The 22,461-nt window shown below is 34.3% G+C and overlaps 1 protein-coding gene across 1 annotated transcript; it reads left to right on the plus strand.

Annotated features, from left to right (window-relative positions):
• The first annotated feature begins 14,808 nt into the window (after positions 1-14,808).
• On the plus strand, positions 14,809-17,751 carry LOC142611195 (glucan endo-1,3-beta-glucosidase, basic isoform-like). The gene is made up of 2 exons (XM_075783239.1): positions 14,809-14,975; positions 16,547-17,751. Exons 1-2 carry the CDS (start codon positions 14,882-14,884, stop codon positions 17,491-17,493), a joined length of 1,041 nt encoding a protein of 346 aa, XP_075639354.1. The 5' UTR covers positions 14,809-14,881; the 3' UTR covers positions 17,494-17,751.
• The last annotated feature ends 4,710 nt before the right edge of the window (positions 17,752-22,461 follow it).

Below are 22,461 nucleotides of genomic sequence, written 5' to 3' on the forward strand. Positions count from 1 at the left end.
ATCACACCTGTCCACCATTGATTAAATGGTTAGTAAAGTTGATAAAGCACTTACTTCTTTGTGTTCATGTATCTGTATATTTCTTTGTTGCCAAATGGCCCAAAAGGTGATGATTATGATTCGAGTGCTTCTCCTACTTGGAGGCTCAATAATGTGTCTCTCCAGCCAGTGTTGCAATGAGCTTTGCTGCACTTGTTCTGTTCTTAAATTAAGCTCAGAATCCCACCAAATAGCTTTGGCAAAAGGGCATAGTGATAGGAACCTATGGGTAGAACTCACCCTTAAAAACCAACTTGCAATGAGAGGGTGCCAAAGAGCTTATAAATACAAGGTTAAGCTTACACTTAATCTATGTGGGACACTAGGATCATAACACAGGACAAGAAGAGATGTTCAAATAATTCTTTACTACTCCCACATAGCCCACATGTTTCAACACATTGTTTTATTCAATCCTGTTTTAATAGGCAGGCTTTTGATCATCAATCTCCATATGGATGTGAGAATATTAAGGGAAAATTTTTGTTTCCATAATGTTTTCCACATCTTTTTTCTCTGGTTCAAGTTGTGTTTCTCATCCTTATTGTTTAACATGTGGTGCCCTTATTATTTTACTTGGTACTGACCTAATTCTTAATGGGCCACATAGGTTGACTGGGATGTCTATCATCTTACAACCATTTTTTGGATTTTTTGGGTTGTTGTTGTTTCTTGGTTTATGATTTTTTTTCCAAGTGGCCTTAAATATCAGACATTTTTGTTAGTTGTCAGGTTTCAAAAGAATATTGGAAGCTACCATCTTGAGTTTTTAAAACTCGAGATCTGGTTAGAACGTGATTTTTTGTGTTTGTACGTGGAAAAATTTTCCACGCGGACCAAATTTAGCCACGTAGTAATCGAGTTTATAAGACTCAAAATCTGCACACTTTAACCCTGAAACGCAACCCCCTTGCGCCTCACTCAAACACTCTCAGTCTCTCAAACACTCTCTCAAAATTCAAACACTCCCACCTAAACACCCAAATCAGTCACCCTCAACCCTTCGGTGTGCAACAAAACTCACCCTCACCCTCAAACGCTCTCCTCTTTCCTCACAATCGGCTTCAGACGATCCCCTAACCCATACCTTCAAAATCCCTTTTGTCCCTACCAATAGAAGTTCTGATTTTTTCAAGTTTGAAGGTATGTTTTCTCATTTGTATGTTCATTTATAGAGAATTGAGAAATGAGGAATGGGTTTGAATGAGTTTATTGTTAGAAATTTTATTGTTATAAATTTGAGTATGGGTTTATTGTTGCTAGAAAATATCTATTTTCCATTTGTTTTTTTATTCGCTTTGTTCTTTCTGAATACTTTGTGTATTATCCCCAACATAGTTCTTGTTAGGTTATTTGGTCCTATAGGAAGTGGCTTTTAAGTATGCTTTCTTTAGGTCTTTTGTTAATTTGTTCTGCTCTAGAACTAGTTATTCTGTTTCCGAATAAAAGCATGTTTAAATGTTTGTGTTTGGTTCAAGATATTTTATTTGATGGAATTTGTACTTTGTGTCTTTAATGTCAAGAATACAATTATATGATATATTTTTTTCTATCTAGCATTTTTTCTTTCTTTCCTATTCAAAGTGTTGAGCCCTTTAAATTGCAATTTTTCTGTGCTATTGTCATCTTGATAGTCATTTTGTGGGACTGCTGGTGAGTTTGATTGGTTGGTTGGTTTGGAGTTGTTGATTTGGTATGTACCTATGTATTTGGATTTTGGACTCTTTACTATAGGGGATGAGTCTCTTATGAAACAAGATGGTAATATAGAACATAATAAAATATGAATAATTTTGTGGATGAAAAGCAAGTACCCATAGTTAAGTGTTGAAATTGAAAATGTTTTGCAATCTTCCAAATCCATTACCTTTAGATATTATATTGTTCTAGAGAATTTTTGAATTAATTTGGTCAATGTACATGTTTGGTGGGTGGCTACAAATTTAGGAGCATGGTTGGAAACTTAGGATTGGTCAGGGTAAGAATAATTGCTTTGCTAGTAGAGCTATGCTTGGTGTTTGCATTGTTAAACACAAGTGACTTCCTAGTGCTAGAAGAGAAATGTGTGGTCTTTTTGAATTTTTATTTTCATTGATTGTATTGTTATTCCTACAATGACATTATTTCCTCATTTTTTTTAATTCCTTGAATGATTCCAAACGTTCCTGTGTTATCCTCATTTAGTACACCTTGGGTTTTTGGCCCTTCTTAATAATCTGTGGGAGGGAAGATGTTGGTGTTACATAAATGAACAAAGATACAGCGTGTTTCCATACCTAAGAATGGCTACTAGGCATGGACTCCAACAAATCACGAGTAATTTCTTTGTGCCAGTCATGGAAATATGCAACAAGTTTGGACCAAGTGAACTCAACTATTGTGGCAATAGAAAGACCTCGTGCACCTTTCAATACACCATTGAAGCACTCTGATATATTGGTTGTCATTGCCCCAAAACATCTCCCACCATCATGTGACTAGGTCCACATATCCACAGACTCGCTCATTAGGTATGTGTATAGAAAATAATATTTTCCCTACCATCCTTCCTTGTCACCTTCTTGTTCTTCCTAATGGCCTAAATTTTCACCTGCTTAATAGACTCCATTATGATATCAAATTTAATTGCTTGAGTATCTCGCTTTCAATGCCGCTGATTTTAGAGTTGAGCTCTGAAAATGTGTGTTGAAGTTGCTAGTAACATGTCGAAGGCAATATCTATGAAATACCCATGTTCTTCCATCATCCCCTCTAGGCCAGGCTACAATGGCCTTTTTGATATCAAGATGTCGATCAGAAATTATGCAAAGGCCTTCGTCAAGTATCACATCACTAATTGTATCTTTGAGGCATTGTAAAAACTTCCTTCAACTAAACCCTGACTCACAATCCACAACAGCAAAGGCGAGAGGGAATTCCTTGTTCTTAGCATCGGTTTCTATTGCGATCAACAACTATCCTTGATATTTACCATACAGATGGGTTCCATCAATACTGATAACTAGCTTGCAATATTTGAATCCATCAATGCATGGATCGAAAAACCAAAACACATAATGCAAAAATACAGTGTCATGGTGTGGTATGATAGAACACCTGGGTATTTGAATCCTGATCAATATATGTCATTAACAACTTTTGCAACATTTGGTAAGACTCTTTCCAATTTTCAAATATCTTCTCAATCGCCTTTTGTTTTGCATTTCATACCTTGTAGTAAGAAGGCTTATGACCATCATATTTCGACTCTATCATAAATCCGAGATGCTTAATTGGGATATTGTGATCCTCACATAACTTTTTAAAGATGTCTGATGCAATAAAATTACAATTTATCATTCTACCATCATTTCGCACTCCAATCGGTATACACGTGTGAGGACCCACATATACGGTGACCATCTGTAGTCCGTGGAGATTGGTGATTGCCGCGACATACCACTTGCATGGCTCATCCATGCATTTCGCACAAAGTTTGACCTTCGTTGACCTACTGATCATAAAATGTTTGTTTTCCTTGAGGGCACAAATTGTTAATGCGCGCTTCACCTCCACTTTATTGGCAAAAGTCAACTCTTTGCACAAATTTATCCCCTCTCCAAGTAGATACAAATGATATCTTAATATTTAAAGGATCAACTATATTTTCCCAAGTATTTGCAAAAAATGACAAGGCAAGAGGTGCGTAGGCAGGGATTGTGTTCGTAATGTTTTGGACACTAATAACATTGTTTGCATCAAGTTCACTACGGTTAAATGTCTCATCGTCATCATTGTCTCTCTCAATGTCCCTCTCAAAGTCCCCTCGTTCAATTCTCTCCTCTTACTCATCACTATCGACAAAAATCTTCACTGTTAATGGCAGTCTCATCAACATAATTGTCGTCATTGTCGTCGTCGTCGTCATCATCATCATCATGAACATCATCATCCTTTACACGTGTAGAATACTCCTATTGAGTATCCGGAACTGTAACCTGTAAACTTGTAGTTGTTTGTTGGATTTCTTCGATACCAATTTTTTCACGCTGCTCCAACTGTATGTACAATTTAATACCATTTACTTCGGGTATTCTCTCCAACTTGTCAAACATGATCTTTACATGTTTGTCTGCTTCTATCGCCATATACTTGTAATTTATCATGTGCTTTAGGACTTCATGTGGCATACGATAAGTAATTTGTATGTTGTGCACAGCAGGATTTACACACAATTCTTCCATAACTATCATCTTCAATTCATCAAAGGTCTTCAACCTATTATCAATTTGGGTATAATAGCACTTTATACCCAGCCCATCAAATGACAATCCCTTGTTCACATTGACATTCTTAAGCGGTTCACCGTGGTATAGGATTATATCAATTACAGTTGTTATGAACCGGTTCGAGTCAAGTTACTAGGTTAGTTAAAAAACATTTTATCTAGTCAAACTATACAAAGTACAAATTCCTATTCATTCAAAGGGCATGAATTTCATTACACATTCGTTATATATTTCATACCCAAATCTTTTTTCCGTCATGTTAAGACTACCCATTTTATACCCAAAAAAAAAAAAAAAAACCAAAATACTTGTAAAATTATACAATATTTTATCTAATTACATACCCATAATATTTACATACCCATTTCATACCCAATACAAAATAATAATAATAATAATAATAATAATAATAATAATAATAATAATAATAATAATAATAATTTTATTACACATTCAAAGGGCATGAATTACATACCCATTTCATAACAATTCATTCGAAGGGCATGAGTAAATCACTCATTTCATTACATACCCATTCAAAAGGCATGAATTACATACCAATTTCATTACGATTCATTCACTATCCATTTCGTACCCAAAATAATAATGAATAAAGTCAAAAACCTTGTAAGATCATGATAAAAATAAGAGCCTAAAAATGATGAATAAATTTTGATAACAAAAACCTAGCAAATAAATACTCAAAAAATTAACACTAACAAAACAAAGTTTTATAATTCACAATATTAGTATCTTAACTAAGTTATGCTAACTATCTACAAAATAAATAGTCAAACTCTTTAACTCACACCCAACAATAAATAATATCCAACTACAATGACAATCAAATCAAAAAACCCTTACCTAAGATATGAATTTGTTGAGAGGGAGGAGCAGTGACAGAGAGAGGCAATGTGGTGTGAGATTAGAGACAATGTGGTGTAAGAAGTGTGAGAGTTATGGGTGAGTGAGGCAGTGAGTTAGTGAGGAGTGTGAGGCTGAGTTAGAGGCTAAGTGTTATGGGTGAGAGAGCATTGAGTGACTGATGCGTATCAGTGTTTATAAAATTTTTGCCTAGCATAACTCAAGTTTATAAGATTCAAGATCTAAGTAAATTTTAATTAGATTTCGAGTCTTATGAACTTGAGATCTTTATGTTATAAACGTTTTTCCCTAAGAAAATCAAGTCTTAGAGACTCGATTTTAATTTGTAGAACTCGAGTCTTTGAGACTCAAGCTTTATGTGGCATTTTACTATCCAAGTTATCAAGTACAAAACAAGTCTTTAAGACTCGAGTTTTATATAGAACTCGAGTTTCTAAAACTCAAGATGTTAGTTTGCTAAAACATTTCAAACATGTGTTAACTTACTATATTGTCCTCTCTTACTGTGCTAGTCCCCAAATATCCCCCTTGGTTTATACATGAGGTAGATTAAGTTGGGTTTCCAGGTTTTGTGGGTTGTCAATCAAATCAGCTGCCTTAGTATCTTGTGGTGGAGGCAGACTTCTCTCGTTGGTGTGGTCTGAGGGAATGTTTTGTACATTTCCAAAACTCTACCTAGCTTGGCATATTGGGAGGTCTTTACCTGCTGTGATATTTTTCCAAGCCCCGTGTAGTGTTTACCTTGGTTTTGTGAGTGCAGGTCTATGTAGGGGAAGTATTTTTGTTTAGCTAGGAGAGCATTTCCCGGTGAAACATACGTTTTTAGCCAATATGTTCTTGTATAATGATTTCTAGTAAACATATTAAATCAGTGCATAATCCTCTGTTAATTATGTGGTTTGACAATCTGAGTCCTGCCACGCCTTCAGCAAGTTCATTGTTTGACACATCACACATGGATCTTCTTCAAAGGCAATATATAGTTTTACACCCAACCGTTTTCTCAATGTTTCATTATTGGTTTTTCTTTTATTGTTAAATTTTTCCCATTTTCAATTTAAATTTAATATAAAAACATTGAGGTTTTTCATATTCAATTATGGACACAAAAGTTTAGGAAAATAATTGTGGTTTTCATCATAAATAAAAATTTTGATATTGAAGTTGGTCTGCCCTAGCACCTCTCACAGGATTGGGAGAACCATTATCCAATCCAATTTCATTAAATGTTAGATGTAATCCAATCCTAAACACCCAGTCCAGTTAATCAAACTTTTGAGGCCCGTTTGATTGGGGAGATGAAAAAGTGAGAGAATGAAAAAGTTGAAGAATAGAAAAGATTTAACTTTCCCTCATTAGTGTTTGGTTCAAGGGGTGGAAAAGCGAAGGGATGAAAAACTTTGGGATGAAAAACTTTTTTGTTTGGTTAAGATGAAAAATAAGAGGATGGAAAATGAAGTTGACATAAATTTACCATTATGTCCTTACTAAATATATAAACAAAAATTAACACATTTTTTTATTACAAAATTTTGTATGGACACTTCAATTTTTATTTATTTATTTATAAAATAAGAATATTCCAAAAGGATCCCAAAAAAACAAAAAAAAGAAATACAAAAAATGTGAGATGAGCACCCAAAAAAAAAAAAACCGGAACCAATGTGAACATATTGTGCAAACAAGAAGAAATGGAAAACAAAAAGTCAACTAATGGGTAGGGAAGGGTAATTTTGTCCAACACACATTTTCTCCATTTTCTCTCCAATTTTCTCCCATTTTAGGGAGATTGAATTTTGGTGAGCTCAAAGAGAAAAAAGTCGAGCCTACCACTTTTCTCTCCCCATCCCCTTCCCCCTCCCCCTCCCAACCAAAAAACCTTTCCACTCATTTTCTCTCATATTTTTCACTCTCTTTTTTCCATCTTCTCCAAAATCCACCTAATTAAACATAACCTTAGAGTGACACACAATGTTAAATTGTGAAAATAAGAAATTTTGAGGAGATTTGTTACTCTTAGCCTCTTTCTATTGAGAGTGATGTACGTTTTTTATTATTACATGGATAAATCTCATGGGATGGCCCCAAGATGCTTGCAAGAGATTTTGAACTCAAGATCTCATGAATATTATGAGGTCTTAGGAATTACTAAGTCAATCCTTTTTTTTTTTTTTTTTTGAGAATCAGATCGACACAAACAAAAGAGAAAACAAGCAATTACACGATATCCATCCGGATTACAACAGACACACAAGGAGGAATCTCTTCAATCCAAGCCAACTTTGTGTCAAACTGAATAGCTTTGCGGGCTAGAGTGTGGGCAACCTGGTTTGCCTCCCTCTTTGTGTGATGGAATTCACAGCTTTTCATAGCCATTGACAAATGCTTCACATCCTCTATGATGTGTCCAAAATCACAGGTAGATCCAGCATTGTCTTGGATAGCTTTAACCACCGAAACGGAGCCACTCTCAATTATAACACAACTAAAATTAGTCTCAATTGTAAACCTGATAGCCCACTGGATAGCCATTGCCTCAATGACCTCTACATTTTGCACACCTTTCACTTTCTCCGACAAAACAACCAGCACCCATCCTTGATTGTCACACACCACCACACTTGTGCTTGCTTCACTTGTCTCTTTGAATATAGCTCCATCAACGTTAACTACTAAGTCAATCCCTTGAATATAGTTAATGATAGATATTAAATTACACAATATATGAAACAAAAAGTAAATTCCATCTGATGGCTTAATAAAGAATATATAAACAAAATTAGAGGAAGAAGCCTTTAATAGGGGGAGTTAAAGAGAATTCATTAGGTATTATTTTCATTCTCACCTCTACACATTATTAAAAACTAGTATGTAACTCATGATACCACACGGGAATAGATATAATTTAATAAAACAATGAAAATAAATATATTGCATTTTATTATTTAAGTGATACTATTGGTTTTTTTTTTATTATTAATCATGAGTTTAGTCATGTTTAAAAGACTTAGTTTATTCATGTTTAATAAAACTTAGCATTATGTAATTTTTTAACAAATATTTTTATCATACAAAATTCTAATGAAAGAATGCTACATAGACATATATATTCAAGGTTGATTCATACACGGTACATATAACTATGATTAAGTTGCTTTATCACAAATCATTTTTAGCAAAATATTTTAATCAATTAAATGTGAATCTCATAACGTGCATCTCATAACAATATATAACAATAGAATAACGTGAATCTCATAAAAAAAATTTAATCAATTAAAAATTACTAAAATTATGAGCATAAAACGTAAAGACAAACAAATAGGATAAATACTAATTACTTAAAAGAAAACTTACAGTGAGTTGAGAAAACTACACAAATAATCTTTGATGTTTGAAAAATAATGGGATGACAACTTCTTTTCGAAATTGGGTAGAGATTCGTGCTGATAACATGTTATGAAAAAAAAAAGGCAATATCAATGATAGGAAAACAAAACAATTTAACAATTAAACAATAAAAATTATTGACAAAAAGGAAAGAAAGTATAGGCAGATGAAGGAAAATAAACATGTAACATCAATCATAGGAAAACCATAATATTATATAATTAAACAATAAAAAATTTACGCAAAAAGGAACGATAGTCTAGGCAGATGAAAGAAAACAGTAATCAAGCTTTAGGAATGTTTGGAATTTGTTTTGCAGAGCATAAACTAGGACCATGAAAATTGTAAAGACAAGTACAATCGGAATATCTAGCAAACCTCTTCTTATATAAGATACAAAAATACTCAAATACATGCATCATTGATACTGAGAGATTCTTTTAAAATCCCATAGCATTGATTGAAGAAGAGGAGAGTTGTATATTAAGGTGCCTGAATCGGTGTGGAAAAAGGAGGTGAACCTGAAAATACCTGGGTGTGGGAAAGGAAGGTGAACCTGAAAATACACGGGTGTGGGGAAAAAAAAAGCACATCTGAATTACAACAGATGGAGGAAAATTAGACTCCAATTTCATATTTACATTGACACGTGACACAATATAGATTAGAATTATAATTTAGAATTGTAATTGGAGTTTCTCTCTGCTTCACCTATTATATATATAGACTAATAAATTATATGTGTGATGCATGGATAATGTTATAATGTTTTATGTAATATAGTTTTGGAAAGTGTTGTACATATATTATAGTATAATTGTTATATAATTTTGTTAATAATGAATCCATCATAAGAAGCAACAATTATAAATTGCATAGCCAAACCATGTAAACTATCATATCTTTTCTCTCTCTTTTTCCCTCCCATTATCACAAAATAAGGAAAGAACAAAGTTGCCAATAACTACAACTCTATTTAATATCTTTTTATTGGATATGAATTTTGATAAATTTACCATTGTATTATATTTTCTTCTTATATCATTCATATTTATAAAATTTTCAAAAGAACAAAAAACAATAGTTATCTCATCAATCAAATGTTTAAATTTCAAGTTTTTGCAATTTAAAATTATACATAAAAAATAAATTTGTGGATTTTAGTAAATAACATCCGATTGACACGAAATTTGACATGTATGTTAAGAACATAAATATCATGCAATCAATTGGTTATATATTCAAAATATGTACTCATGTTCACTATTTTAGTAAGAGTTGTAGTTATTGTCTATAACCAAGTTTGCAAATTGCAACCAATCTTTGTTTGGAATATCTTTGAATACACAAGTTCATATTTAGGAAGAGGCTAGAATATAATAACCGAATTAGTCCCATCAATTTTTGAGGTGGCTCCCTTCTTCCCCTAGTCACCGCATGAATTTGTGGTTGTCACTTATTGACCAATTGAGCACACCGAGTCCAGCAGCCAGAAGTTCTAAGTCATGGTGTACTAATCTTGATAAAATCAGCTATATCGCACGGCTCTAAGGAAAGAGGTCATGTTGTTTGGACACAAACAACTATTGAAATCTCGATTTTCCACATCACTGTACATTAAGGATTACTAACTTCCAAATGCTCTTTAAATCGCACCTTTGTTCGTTTCTGGAAGCTAGGAGTTGGCATTTTGTCTTACAGATAAGATAAGGACCTCTTTTTCTGATATTTTGGGCCACTAGCATTCTCTTTGGTGATTGTCACTTGTCAGTATTAGCATAATTTGTTTTGAAATGTCAATGAGAAAATTTGGCAGGTCTGGAGTCTAGTCTCAAGTGGGTTGGTCTGCACTTCTTAGCCACCTCCTTCAATTCTGTAGCACATATTCACTGGCTTTATTTTTTTAATTATATATTTTGTGCACATTGGAATGCCTCATGGAAATACTTTTCCATTGTATTTTACAATATTAACAACTTGGGTCAGGAATTTGTAGTTCAACTAGTTAGTACATTTTGGTATTTTAAACGAAAATATATAGGGTTCAAAAACTTCAAATTGCCCCACTCCCAACTATCAAATTATCAACAAAAAAAAAACTTAGGTAATCTGAATCCTATGCAATTTGCAAGCAACGACGCCAGAAGTAAATTTGTTAACACCGGTATAGGATTTTATGTGCGCTTTGTCAGTTTATTGGCTTAAAAGCGTTACAAATATTGACTTTATTCCAAATTGCAAGCAATGCACCATAAGTAACTTTGTAAACACCATTGGTATAGCATTTTATGGGCGTTTGGACAGTTTATTTGCTTAGAAATGTGACAAATATTGACACCATAAATAACCTTGTAAATGCACACGGCGTAGGATTCTGTGTGCATTTGGTCAGATTATTTGCAGTTTGTTTATTTGCTTAAATGTGTGACAAAAAATCGATTTTAAACAACAAATAAAGTAATCTTTTTTATCTCACATTTTAGAAAAATAAGTTGACAACAAATATGCTAGTGAAATTCACTACTCCAACTTATTTACTTAAAGGTGAGAAAAAAATGTTTCATCAATTAACAACTTATATTATTCTTTAAAGTTATTTTTTGACTCTTAAAAAAAAGGGTTATTTTTTGACTCATCTTTAAGAAAATAAGCTAACCAAGTGCAATGATGCATCAAATAATTTTCACACCCTCTATGGTCATTTCACTTCTACTTTTCCATGATTTTATTCAAAAGTGTATCTTACTATTAAGAGTGATGTACGTTTCAATGCATTTTTTTACCAAAAACAAAAAAAGGAAGAAGATATTTTTATTGTTACAAAATGACTAAAATTTAGTCTATTGACTTTTACTTCAATTGTCAAATGAAAAATGAGCTCTTCTAGTTTAACTTTTGCCAATTTAATCGCATACTTTTTCAAGATGAGTCAATAAAGCCCAATCCTATGATTTATCCAAATCTGTTAGTAAATTAGGTTGTGGGGTGTGAGGAGGCAAGAGTCAGGGTTCAAATCTTCAGGTAGGAGTTTCACACACATATATATTTAAATTAGGTTAGAGTAAAATTTCTATTTTGTACAAAAGAAAAGATCTATTAAATTAGGAATCTCATAAATGCTTTAAACTAGATTTTTAATTTAAAAAAATGTTTAAATGATATCATCTCCTAATTACAAATTTGGACAAAATGATCATATTGACTAATTTTCAATTTACAATTCTTGGTCATTGGATTTTGAATCTCAATGGCAGTCTTATCAAATACAAGAAAATGGAAATTTGAATTTTCTTCATATATGAAGACTAAAAAGTACTCACAACAAATAGAATTGTATTCAACAAAATCTTGCTAACTATCACAAAACCAAAATGTTCTTTGTCAGATTTCTCCAATCCCACTTGCCAAATACCACCATAAGAAAGAGTTTGTGTAGCAACATTAGATAGCTCATCCCAAAATTCCCTTACAAAATTGTCAAGGATCCTTTGCAGCCACCAAATTAAGTTACTAAATGAAATCAATGAAACAACAAACTTAGAGACTAAATTGAAAAAAAATTAAACCTTAGAGAGTAATTTAACAATTGAAGTATTGGTTTAGTCTATTGACTTTTACTTCAATTGTCAAATGACAAATGAGCCCTTCAAGTTTAATTTTTGCCAATTTAATCGCATACTTTTTCAAGATGAGTCAATAAAGCCCAGTCCTATGATTTATCTAAATCTGTTAGTAAATTAAGTTGTGGGGTGTAAGGAGGCAAGAGTCAGGGTTCAAATCTTCAGGTAGGAGTTTCACACACATATACATTTAAGTTAGAGTAGAATTTCTATCTTATATAAAAGAAAAGATCTATTAAATTAGGAATCTCATAAAATGCTTTCAACTAGATTTTTAATTTAAAAAATGTTTAAATGATATAATCTCCTAATTAAAAATTTGGACAGAATGATCATATTGACTAATTTCCAATTTCCAATTCTTGGTCATTGGATTTTGAATCTCAATGGCAATCTTATCAAATACAAGAAAATGGAAATTTGAATTTTCTTCATATATGAAGACTAAAAAGTACTCACAACAAATAGAATTGTATTCAACAAAATCCTGCTAACTATCATAAAACCAAAATGTTCTTTATCAGATTTCTCCAATCCCACTTGCCAAATACCACCATAAGAAAGAGTTTGTGTAGCAACATTAGACAGCTCATCCCCAAATTCCCTTAAAAACTTTTCAATGATCCTTTGCAGCCACCAAATTAAGTTACTAAATGAAATCAACGAAACAACAAACTTAGGGACTAAATTGACAAAAATTAAACCTTAGAGAATAATTTAACAATTGAAGTATTGGTTAAGGAACTAAATTATATTTTAACCATTATATAACTAATTGTACAATTGAAGTAAAAGTCAAGGAACTAAATTAAATTTTAACCATTATACAGCTAAGGACTTCAAGAGCCAGGTAGCCAAAACTCCCATCGAAGTTGATATAAGTGTTGAAGAAAAGTCTATCCATCAAATTGACATTTAATACTCTAAATTACCACCACTCCTTCTGCATTAAATCCACCATACAACCTTGGGACAAGCACCTTACAAATCCTTCCTTTTAATCAACCGGAGGGGAAGTGGATACTAACCCTTCAAAAATAATAGTAATAAATAAATAAACTTATATACACCCCATAGCTTAAGGAAGAGCGAGGTATGTTCATCACGACTATTCAACTCATATTAATTGATGAGCTCACTTGTTATTAAGGCTGTTCAAGTGTTTTTTTTTTTAGGGTGGTCAATTTTTTTTTTTTTTTTCTAGAGTGGTCAAAAAACCCATATTAATTTAAAGTCAAAATATTTTAAGTTATATTAAAAATAAAAAATAAAATTCAGGGTGGTCCTGTGACCACCCTAATTAACACTTGGCGCCGCCAGTGATCCTGATCTATCAATATTTTTTTATTTAGATTTAGGTTTTCTCTTTTTTACACAAGTTACGTGTAAAGAAGCCTCTCTCTCTCTCTCTCTCTCTCTCTCTCTCTCTATATATATATGTGTGTATATATATGTGTGTGTGTGTGTAAGTTAGTCTTTGCTTCCTCATGCATATTGTACAAACGCAAAATAATTTTTCTATTTAGTGACCATTTGGATCCAAATGATAATTGTTGTGTTTTTGCGTTTTCTCCTCTCTTTTTTTTTTTCAGCGTGCATGAACAGTAACCGGTACTGTTCATGCACGTTATTTTATTATGCAAGAGACAATTTCACTGTTCACGCATGATTCATGGGACCCACAAAAACTTTATAAAAAAAATATATTAAAAATTGGTCCCACAACACTAGTTTCACATTTAAAAATTATTTTGCTACAACATTTTCAGTTTTCAGCAATAAATTCTATCCAAACGGACCCTTAGTGACCGTTTGGATCCTGATGATAATTGCTGTGTTTTGCGTTTTTTCATTTTCTCCTCTCTTTTTTTTTTTTCCCAATGTGCATGAACAGTAACTGGTACTGTTCATGCATGTTATTTCACTGTGCGGGAGACAATTTCACTATTCACGCACTGTTCACGCATTGTTCATGGGACTCACAAGCACTTTATTTAGAAAGAAAATATTAAAAATGGGTCTCAAAGCATTATGCACACATTTAAAATTTATTTTGCTACAGTATTTTTAGTTTTCAGTTTTCAACAATAAATTCTATCCAAACGGACTCTTAATCAACTAGCTTTCTAAGTTTTTCTCTTTCATGTAAATAGAGACAGTATATTTCATAGTTAAGATTTTATTTCATGAATTTAATAGTATACAATTTTCATACCATAATACTAGATATATTATTAGATTTATAATATTTAATATGAACCATAAATTAAATGAATCAATTTAAAATACCATCCAATTGGAAAGCCCTATATGCATCCTTCACATAAACATGTAAATTTGCGTATGAAGGCAACCAATAAGACTGGTTGTTTCAAATAAAACCAAACACAGTGGGACATTGAAAAATTGAAGACAATTCAAAAGGTGGGGAGAAATTTCCACAAATTGCAGTTAGACTTAGATGTGCCTTGAATGACGCAAGTTGGATCGTGTACCCCTTGGTTCACGTAAGTGCTTGACCAACAAAAATTTTAGAATGTGGATATAGTCACTCAAAAAAATATATAGTACAAGCATCCATCTATATCTCTCACTCTATAAAAGGGCAGCTAAACAATGGTATAAGGCATAGTTGGCTATCTTAGCTTTTTGTTTCCTATTCCTTCCATAGTTTTCTCAATGGCTAAATCCGGTCATGCAGGTAAAAGCCCTCCCAAGATTTCCACAATAATGCTGGTGCTTGGGCTGCTAATGGCTACCCTAGGCACAATAGGTCTCTCTCTCTCTCTCTCCCTCTCTCTCTCTCTCTCTCTCTCTCTCTTTGATACATGATTTTAAAGTCTTTTACAGCCCAAATCAAATGCTTTTGTGTCTTAACCCAAGGTTGAGAAGCTGTGATATTGTCACACACCCACAGTGTACTGCCTAGCCTCTTGCACCCATATGTGGGTTCCATGTTGTTGTAAGAGGATCAGGATGTATGGAACAGTAACTATACTTATTAAGACACCAAATAGTACTATCCCTAGCTAGAACTATAGAAATAGAAAGTAGAAATAACTACCAATGTTAAATGGCTTCCAACTCAATTAATGTTGCCCTCTAGGCTCTAGATTTTCCTTTGAGCTAAGTTTGATTGAACCAACCTTAGTCCAATCTCCACAAATCTGTCTTGGTCATCATGTCATTTTTGGAATTGAAGCACATTCACGTTGCATGCTCGCCAAAAGTAATAGCCTAGAATGCACTAATAAACATTTAATTTAAGTGCCGCTCTATAGTTGTATTTAGAGTAGGCACCTAAATAAAAAGATATCAACGAAGTACTTCTCTTTAAATGAGCCACAACAACTAGACACTATATAGCTGTATTTAGCTGGGAAGGGGGGGGGGGGGGGGAGGGCTTCTTTCTTCATTTGTTTTGTTTGGTTATGGTTCTCTCTCTCTCTCTCTCTCAATAATGGGAGGAGAAAGAAGAGAGAGGGGAGTCCAATAAAATCATGTATAGAATTAGGAATTTTTACTAAATGATAAAGGACAAGATATGTGGTTTAATGTTTATCGTTTCTTAGTTTTTGAATTTTATGTAATTTTCGCTATTTTAGTATAGAGGATTTTATTTTCTTGATTTTAGGTGTTTTTAAGAGATTGTTAATCAAAATAGAACCATATTATAATATTGTATTGAACCTTTAAAAAGGCTTGTAATATGTAAACAAAAATTCAGGTCAGAATTTCATGAATAAAAATTTCAAAAAGGTTTTTCTCCTTTCTTTCGGTTGAATTCTAGTTTTTGCTTGTGGATTCATGCAATATTCCATTCTGCGTCACTAAGAGACTTAACAAAGTGCATGACAACTTTACATGCCTGTAGTCATGATAGCCTCTACAAGGTCAACTGTGAAGTTAGAAGACAAAATAACCAATTCATGGTGGTGAAAACAATTAGCTGAAAAAATGTGAATTTCCATGTTTACTTAATCCTATAGTATATCTTGCAGAAAATGCTAAGCTACTCCATATTTTATTTTAAAAAGTTTACATGTTAACGTGATTAGTGGATTTTAACAACTAAATTAATGAATATTTGAGTTACTTTTTTTTTTTAATTAGTGACACATTATTTTGTAAGTCTTATAAGTAATATGATAATATCACTAACATCAATCTTATTATCCAATGAATCTTTCACTTTTAATATAATATATGCCAACCTACAAATCCAATAATGAATCTTTCACTTCCAACACATTTATAACATTCCTCCCTTGAGTCCCTGACTAAGATAAAGCATAATCATATTTATGTATATAAACTATTGACTTATTGTCTAATCTAATGCAGGTGCCCAAGTTGGTGTTTGTTATGGAATGCTAGGTAACAATCTACCACCACCAACAGAAGTTGTAGCTCTCTATAGACAAAACAACATCCAAAGAATGAGGCTCTATGATCCAAACCAAGATGCTCTCCGAGCCCTTGGAGGCTCCAATATTGAGCTCATGCTAGGCCTTTCAAATAGTAAGCTTCAAGAGATTGCTTCAAGCCAAAACAATGCAAATGCTTGGGTCCAAAACAATGTGAGAAACTTTGGTAATGTCAAATTCAAATACATTGCAGTAGGAAACGAAGTAAAGCCTTCAGATTCATTTGCACAGTTTCTTGTCCCCGCCATGCAAAACATTCAAACCGCAGTTTCTGCGGCTGGACTAGGGAACAAAATCAAAGTTTCCACTGCCATTGACACTGGAGTCCTTTCATCAGATTCTTTCCCTCCATCAAAAGGCTCATTCAGAGCCGATTATAGGCCAATTCTTGATCCTGTCATTCGCTTCTTACTGAACAATGGGTCCCCATTGCTTGTTAACTTGTACCCTTATTTTAGTTACATTGGTAACACCAAAGACATTCGTCTTGACTATGCTCTTTTCACAGCTCCTTCACCTGTTGTGAGTGATCCCCCACTAAGTTATCGCAACCTTTTCGATGCCATTCTTGACACTGTTTACTCGGCTTTAGAGAAGGCCGGCGGGGGATCGTTGGTGATTGTTATATCAGAGAGTGGTTGGCCTTCAGCTGGTGGAACAGCAACAACACTTGATAATGAAAGAACTTACATTACCAATTTGGTTCAACATGTGAAGGGAGGGACACCAAAGAAGCCCGGAAGACCTATTGAAACTTATGTGTTTGCCATGTTTGATGAAAACAACAAGACTCCAGAGTTTGAGAAACACTGGGGGCTCTTTTCTCCAAACAAACAGCCTAAGTTCCAAGTCAATTTCAATTAAGAAGAGGGCTTTATTAAGTGCATCAAGGAATAAGAAAAACTTATTATGGTGCATAACAATTATTATCATAATAATTAAGAGTTTTTGCTAACTCACAATAAATAAGAAGTAATCACCTCGCAGACAATAAATAAGAGTGGCAATATCTCTGATGTAATATTATTAAGAATCATTTACATCTAATGTAATGTTTAGGCATGTTTCATTGATGTATTGGATATCTACAAAATATTATTTCATTGCTTGTTGGATTGGCTAGTGTTTTTTTCTTTTTCTTTTTTTTTTTTTTTTTTTTTGGTCGGGGCTAGAAATATAAGTATTTTCATAACATAAGATGAACTATTTGCGTACATTAATTATTATCATAGCATATGCAAATTGAAAATCTATAAATCAAAATGTTAGGAATACGCGACTTCCAACAATGAACTCAATTAGTAAAATCTCTTATTATTGTATAATGGATTTGGATTTCTACCTATGCTAAAAAGAAACTTGTTGGCTTTTTGACTTGATGAGAATAACAACCACCATAGAGTAAATGCTGTAAATTTCAAATCCTATTGCAACTATCACACAAGAACTAATATTAGAGCTTCTATTACCCATAATGACCTTGTAGAAAGGCAACCGGTTATGATGAGATAGGTCATTTCAATATATAAACATTCTCAAATCGTAAGGTAGAGAAGCCTAACATTTTCTTGAGGAAAGACAAAGTCCAAAATAACAACCAATTAGATGAACTTTAAGTGATGCACTTGTGGTGGCATATAACTATTAAACAATCCATTTCCATGGAGTGCTTGACTAGCTATAGTCTCTCAAAAATCTCAATCTCAAGCACAAGCATCTCTCTCTATAAAAATAGTGTTGGAAGCATAATTGCTTTCAATCCAAGCTTTTACGGTATGTTTAGATAGAACTTATTGCTGAAAACTGAAAACTGAAAACACTGAAGCAAAATAATTTTTAAATGTGTGAATAGTATTGTAGGACCCATTTTTAAATTTTTTTTTGAAAAAAGTGCTTATGGGTCCCATGAACAGTACGTGAATAGTGTATGAATAGTACCTCTGGTCTCCCGCACAGTAACTCTATGTGCATGAATAGTACCCGTTATTGTTCACGCACTGTTAAAAAAAAAATGAAAACGCAGCAGTAAAACGTGGATCCATACACATTCTTAGTCTACATTTCTCTTCTATGTTTTTGTCAATGGCTAAGTATTATTCAACTAGGAACAACCCTTAAGCGATGTCCTTAATGCTAATGTTTGTGATGTGGATGGCTAGCCTAGACATAATAGGTCCCTCTTTCTCTCTTCCTCTCTCTCACTTCTTTTGCACATTATACATTAGGCTCCTTGTTAATGACATATTTTATGTAATTGGCTAATCCTTTGACAAAAAAACACTTTACTTGTAATTGGGTAGATCTAGGATAGGTTTAGTACTTCAAGAAACATGTTGTTCAAGTCTAGTATTAAAGTCATGAAGATTGGACCAAGAAACAAGTGAAGAGAAGTTGTTCATTAAAGCTAGACAGATAGCTCGACAGTTGCCGACAGATAACTATCTATCGAGATTTAATGAGTCTCAATAGCTCTCGACAGATAGCTATCAATCGAGACCTCAACAGTTGTTGACAGATAGCTATCTATCGAGAATTACGAAATCAGAATTTTCAAATCTGATTTTCAGCCTATGATAACATGTATGTGTAGGGTTTCTTTTTTCACAACCCTAGACATATATAAGGCTTATTTTAAAGGCCATTACACAAGAGAATACAAGGAGAACATATGCAAAAGGTGACTGATGCCTTATTCTCTCTGAAAGAAGCTATTATGTCTTTGCGCCTTAGGATTTTGTAACCAAGTGCTTCTTGATCTTCATTATTGATAAAGTGAAGAAATTTACAGCCAACATTCTTCTTCCTCAAGTTGGTGAGTGAGTCACGTATTGAGATTTATGCAAATAAGTTAGTCATATACTGAGATCTATGCATCAAAAGGGTGGCATTCATATACTAAAGAGTTCAGAGGTTTTGAAGCGATAGAAGGTTTCTGCTGTAAGTTCATCTACGGGATTGTAAAGTCTAGGAAAAAAAGTTTTATACTAGATCTGAAACTTCTCTTTACTATAGTGGATTGCTTTTCAAGAAGGTTTCCCCCCAAGTTTTTTTACTGTGAAACTAGTTTGTTTCATTGGTTTTCCTGGGTCATCATATCTTGTCTTATTTATTTTTCTGTTGCATATGATTTTGACATGATATTTATGTTTATTTATTTTAACAAGTTCTATTCATGATAAACCTAATTAATAACTTGAATTTAAAACTTGTTAGTTCTGTCAACCGGGGTCTAAATTTCCCAACACTCCTAAATCAAAACTAGTCAAAGTAAATAATTCTTCTATAAGCACACCATTTGTCACAACTTGATGTGTGGTCGACTATGAGTGGTAATAAATCCACCACCTTTTCTTTACCAGTACGGTCGACCACTCAAGAGTTGTGGCAAAAGTTGTCCCTAGACTTTCTTACAAAGTAAAACCTCTATAAGACCACTTTATAAATTCTCATAAACCATACATATTCCATGTATTGCTTGAACAATTTTGATAAGTGGAGATCACAAAAATTTCACAATAGCTTAAGTGACAGGTAACGATTAATATATGATAAAGTAATGCCAATTATGTTTCTATATGAAATTATACTCGTAATGCTCCAAATTGATTGATTGTGTGATGTGTGTGGATGTGTGACGAGTCTCACATCGGGTATTTACTAGGTAGATCTGAGCTTTATTAACAACTATAAAGAGCCTCAATTGTGAATAGTCCTTTTGTGGAGTCCAAGAAAAGCTGGGCTGGGTCCGTCAAGGGCTTCTTTACCCCCATCAACTTCCCATCTCGTACTAGTTCGTCAGGTCCCAAATGTCGTCTATCTGGAAGTGGAGTCATCAGGCTAAAATTGAAGTCATCAACCTCGAGGACTTCGTCTTATTCATTTAAAGCCTAGTATGACTGACGAGTTTCTTCAGGCCGTCGGCATTATCTAATGTAGAAGAGCCTTAATAATTTTTTTTGGAATCACCCTTATCAGCTACCCCCTACTCCAAAAATCTGTGGGCTATACCTGACGGGTTATGGAGTTTGATTCGTAGATTTTCATTTGCTCGAAAAAAGACACGTTCATTAATGGTTCCTCGAGCAGCCATCATTTAATGCTTAGGACACGTGGCGTAGGCTAGTTGGCCTCGCTTCTGAACAAAAACGTCGCTTCGTTTCCCATGTACCTTCTTCCTATAAATACCTCACCTCTCCCTCACATTTTTCCTTATTTCACCCTTGGAAACGCTAAGAGAAAGAGAGTTGCCATCATTAGCTTGTGGACTCCGTCATCTCCAGGGCCGTCACTTTATCTTGTAAGTCCTTTTTCCCTTTGCTTTCTTTCTTCTTTTTACTTTGGCTTTTGTAGTTTAGTCATCACTTCTATAGAGACCTATCAAATAGGTTCTTAGATTACTCCGTCGCTTGTTGGTGAGTAGATGTCTAGAGAAGTGATGAGTGAACAGTCGTCAGTCCATGAGGAAGCGGACTATGACGAAGTCTTCCAATCAAGTCGTGAGCCGAAGGAGGGCTTTTCTTGGTCTTCAGAGAGGGATTCGTCTACCCATTCTCCTAACAACGAAGTGGAGAGTCATGTTGGAGAGGAAAGTGAGATAGTAAAGGGTGATGACGATGATGACGAGGGGGGAGAGGATGAAGAGTATGCATGAGAAGATGACAGGGACAAGGATGAGGCTGATGAGAGAGCTCTTAGGGAAGGAAGCTTAGGAACCCTTGGTGATGGTCACACCTGTACTTTTATTCTCCCCAAAATATGGACCGTAAATGACTTCAAGCCGACGATGACGACCAATATTTTTTAAGAAACTACCGGACCATTTTCAAATTTTGAACCATATCCCAATCCGCCTCCCCGAGAAGTTTGAAAAGTGTTACTCAGGAAGGACTGTGGACGTCGTCATGTATGACGCCATGTTCACGGCGAGACTGAGGTTGCCTCTAACAGCATTACACCATCAACTAGCTAAGTTCCTAGGACTATCCGTTAGCCAGATCACTCCTAATGCATGGAGGATATTTATTGGAGCTAAAATTTTGTAGGGTTGTCTTAGCGGTAGGAACCATCAACTCACACTTGACGAGTTCTTCTAGTGCTATCGACCCGAACACATCGTCTCATCTTAGGGGATATACCACTTCACTATGAGTAAGAAAGTCCTTAGGTTGATATCAGACATGCCCGACTCCAATAGAAATTGGAAGGGTAGGTATTTCTTCGTCCAAGGGACAGATTGGGTATGCCATCCAAAGGAGTGGGTTACAATGCCCCATGGCTTCGACAATACGTGAGGTATTGTCAAAGACTCAAGTTTAGTGCCATCACTTTGTTTTCTTCTACTTTGTTCATTTATAAAGTATTTAACATCATTGTTCTTCTTTTGCAACTAGTGTTCATCCACGCATAATTGAAGAGCAGGAGGCTTTTATACATTGGGTTCTCGAGATTCCATTCGAGGAACGGAAGTGCAGGGAACTAATCACTTTTCCTCTCATCGGCACGAGTCCCCGTTTAATTTGTTTCTTTCCGTTGTTTAATTGTCGCCGTTGTATCTAACCCGTCTCTTGTCTTCCACAAAAATAGAGGTTGCTAGATAGAGAGCATTAATGAAGGCAACCGCGGTGCAGAGAAAGGAGGAGAAGAAGAAAAAGGAGAAGGGGAAAGAAGGGGCATCCTTGTCAGCCCCTAAGATCATTGGGAAGAAAGTTCCTAAAAGGAAGGCTGATGGGAAGGACAACTGTCCTTCCAAGAAAGCATCAGTCGCTCCTGGGGAGAAGCAGCCCAAGAACCTGTCGCTTCCCAAGCCAAGCCAAGCCATGGAAATGACAAAGG

Source organism: Castanea sativa, chromosome 9 (assembly GCF_040712315.1).
Source record: "Castanea sativa cultivar Marrone di Chiusa Pesio chromosome 9, ASM4071231v1".
In the NCBI taxonomy this organism is placed as follows: Eukaryota; Viridiplantae; Streptophyta; class Magnoliopsida; order Fagales; family Fagaceae; genus Castanea; species Castanea sativa.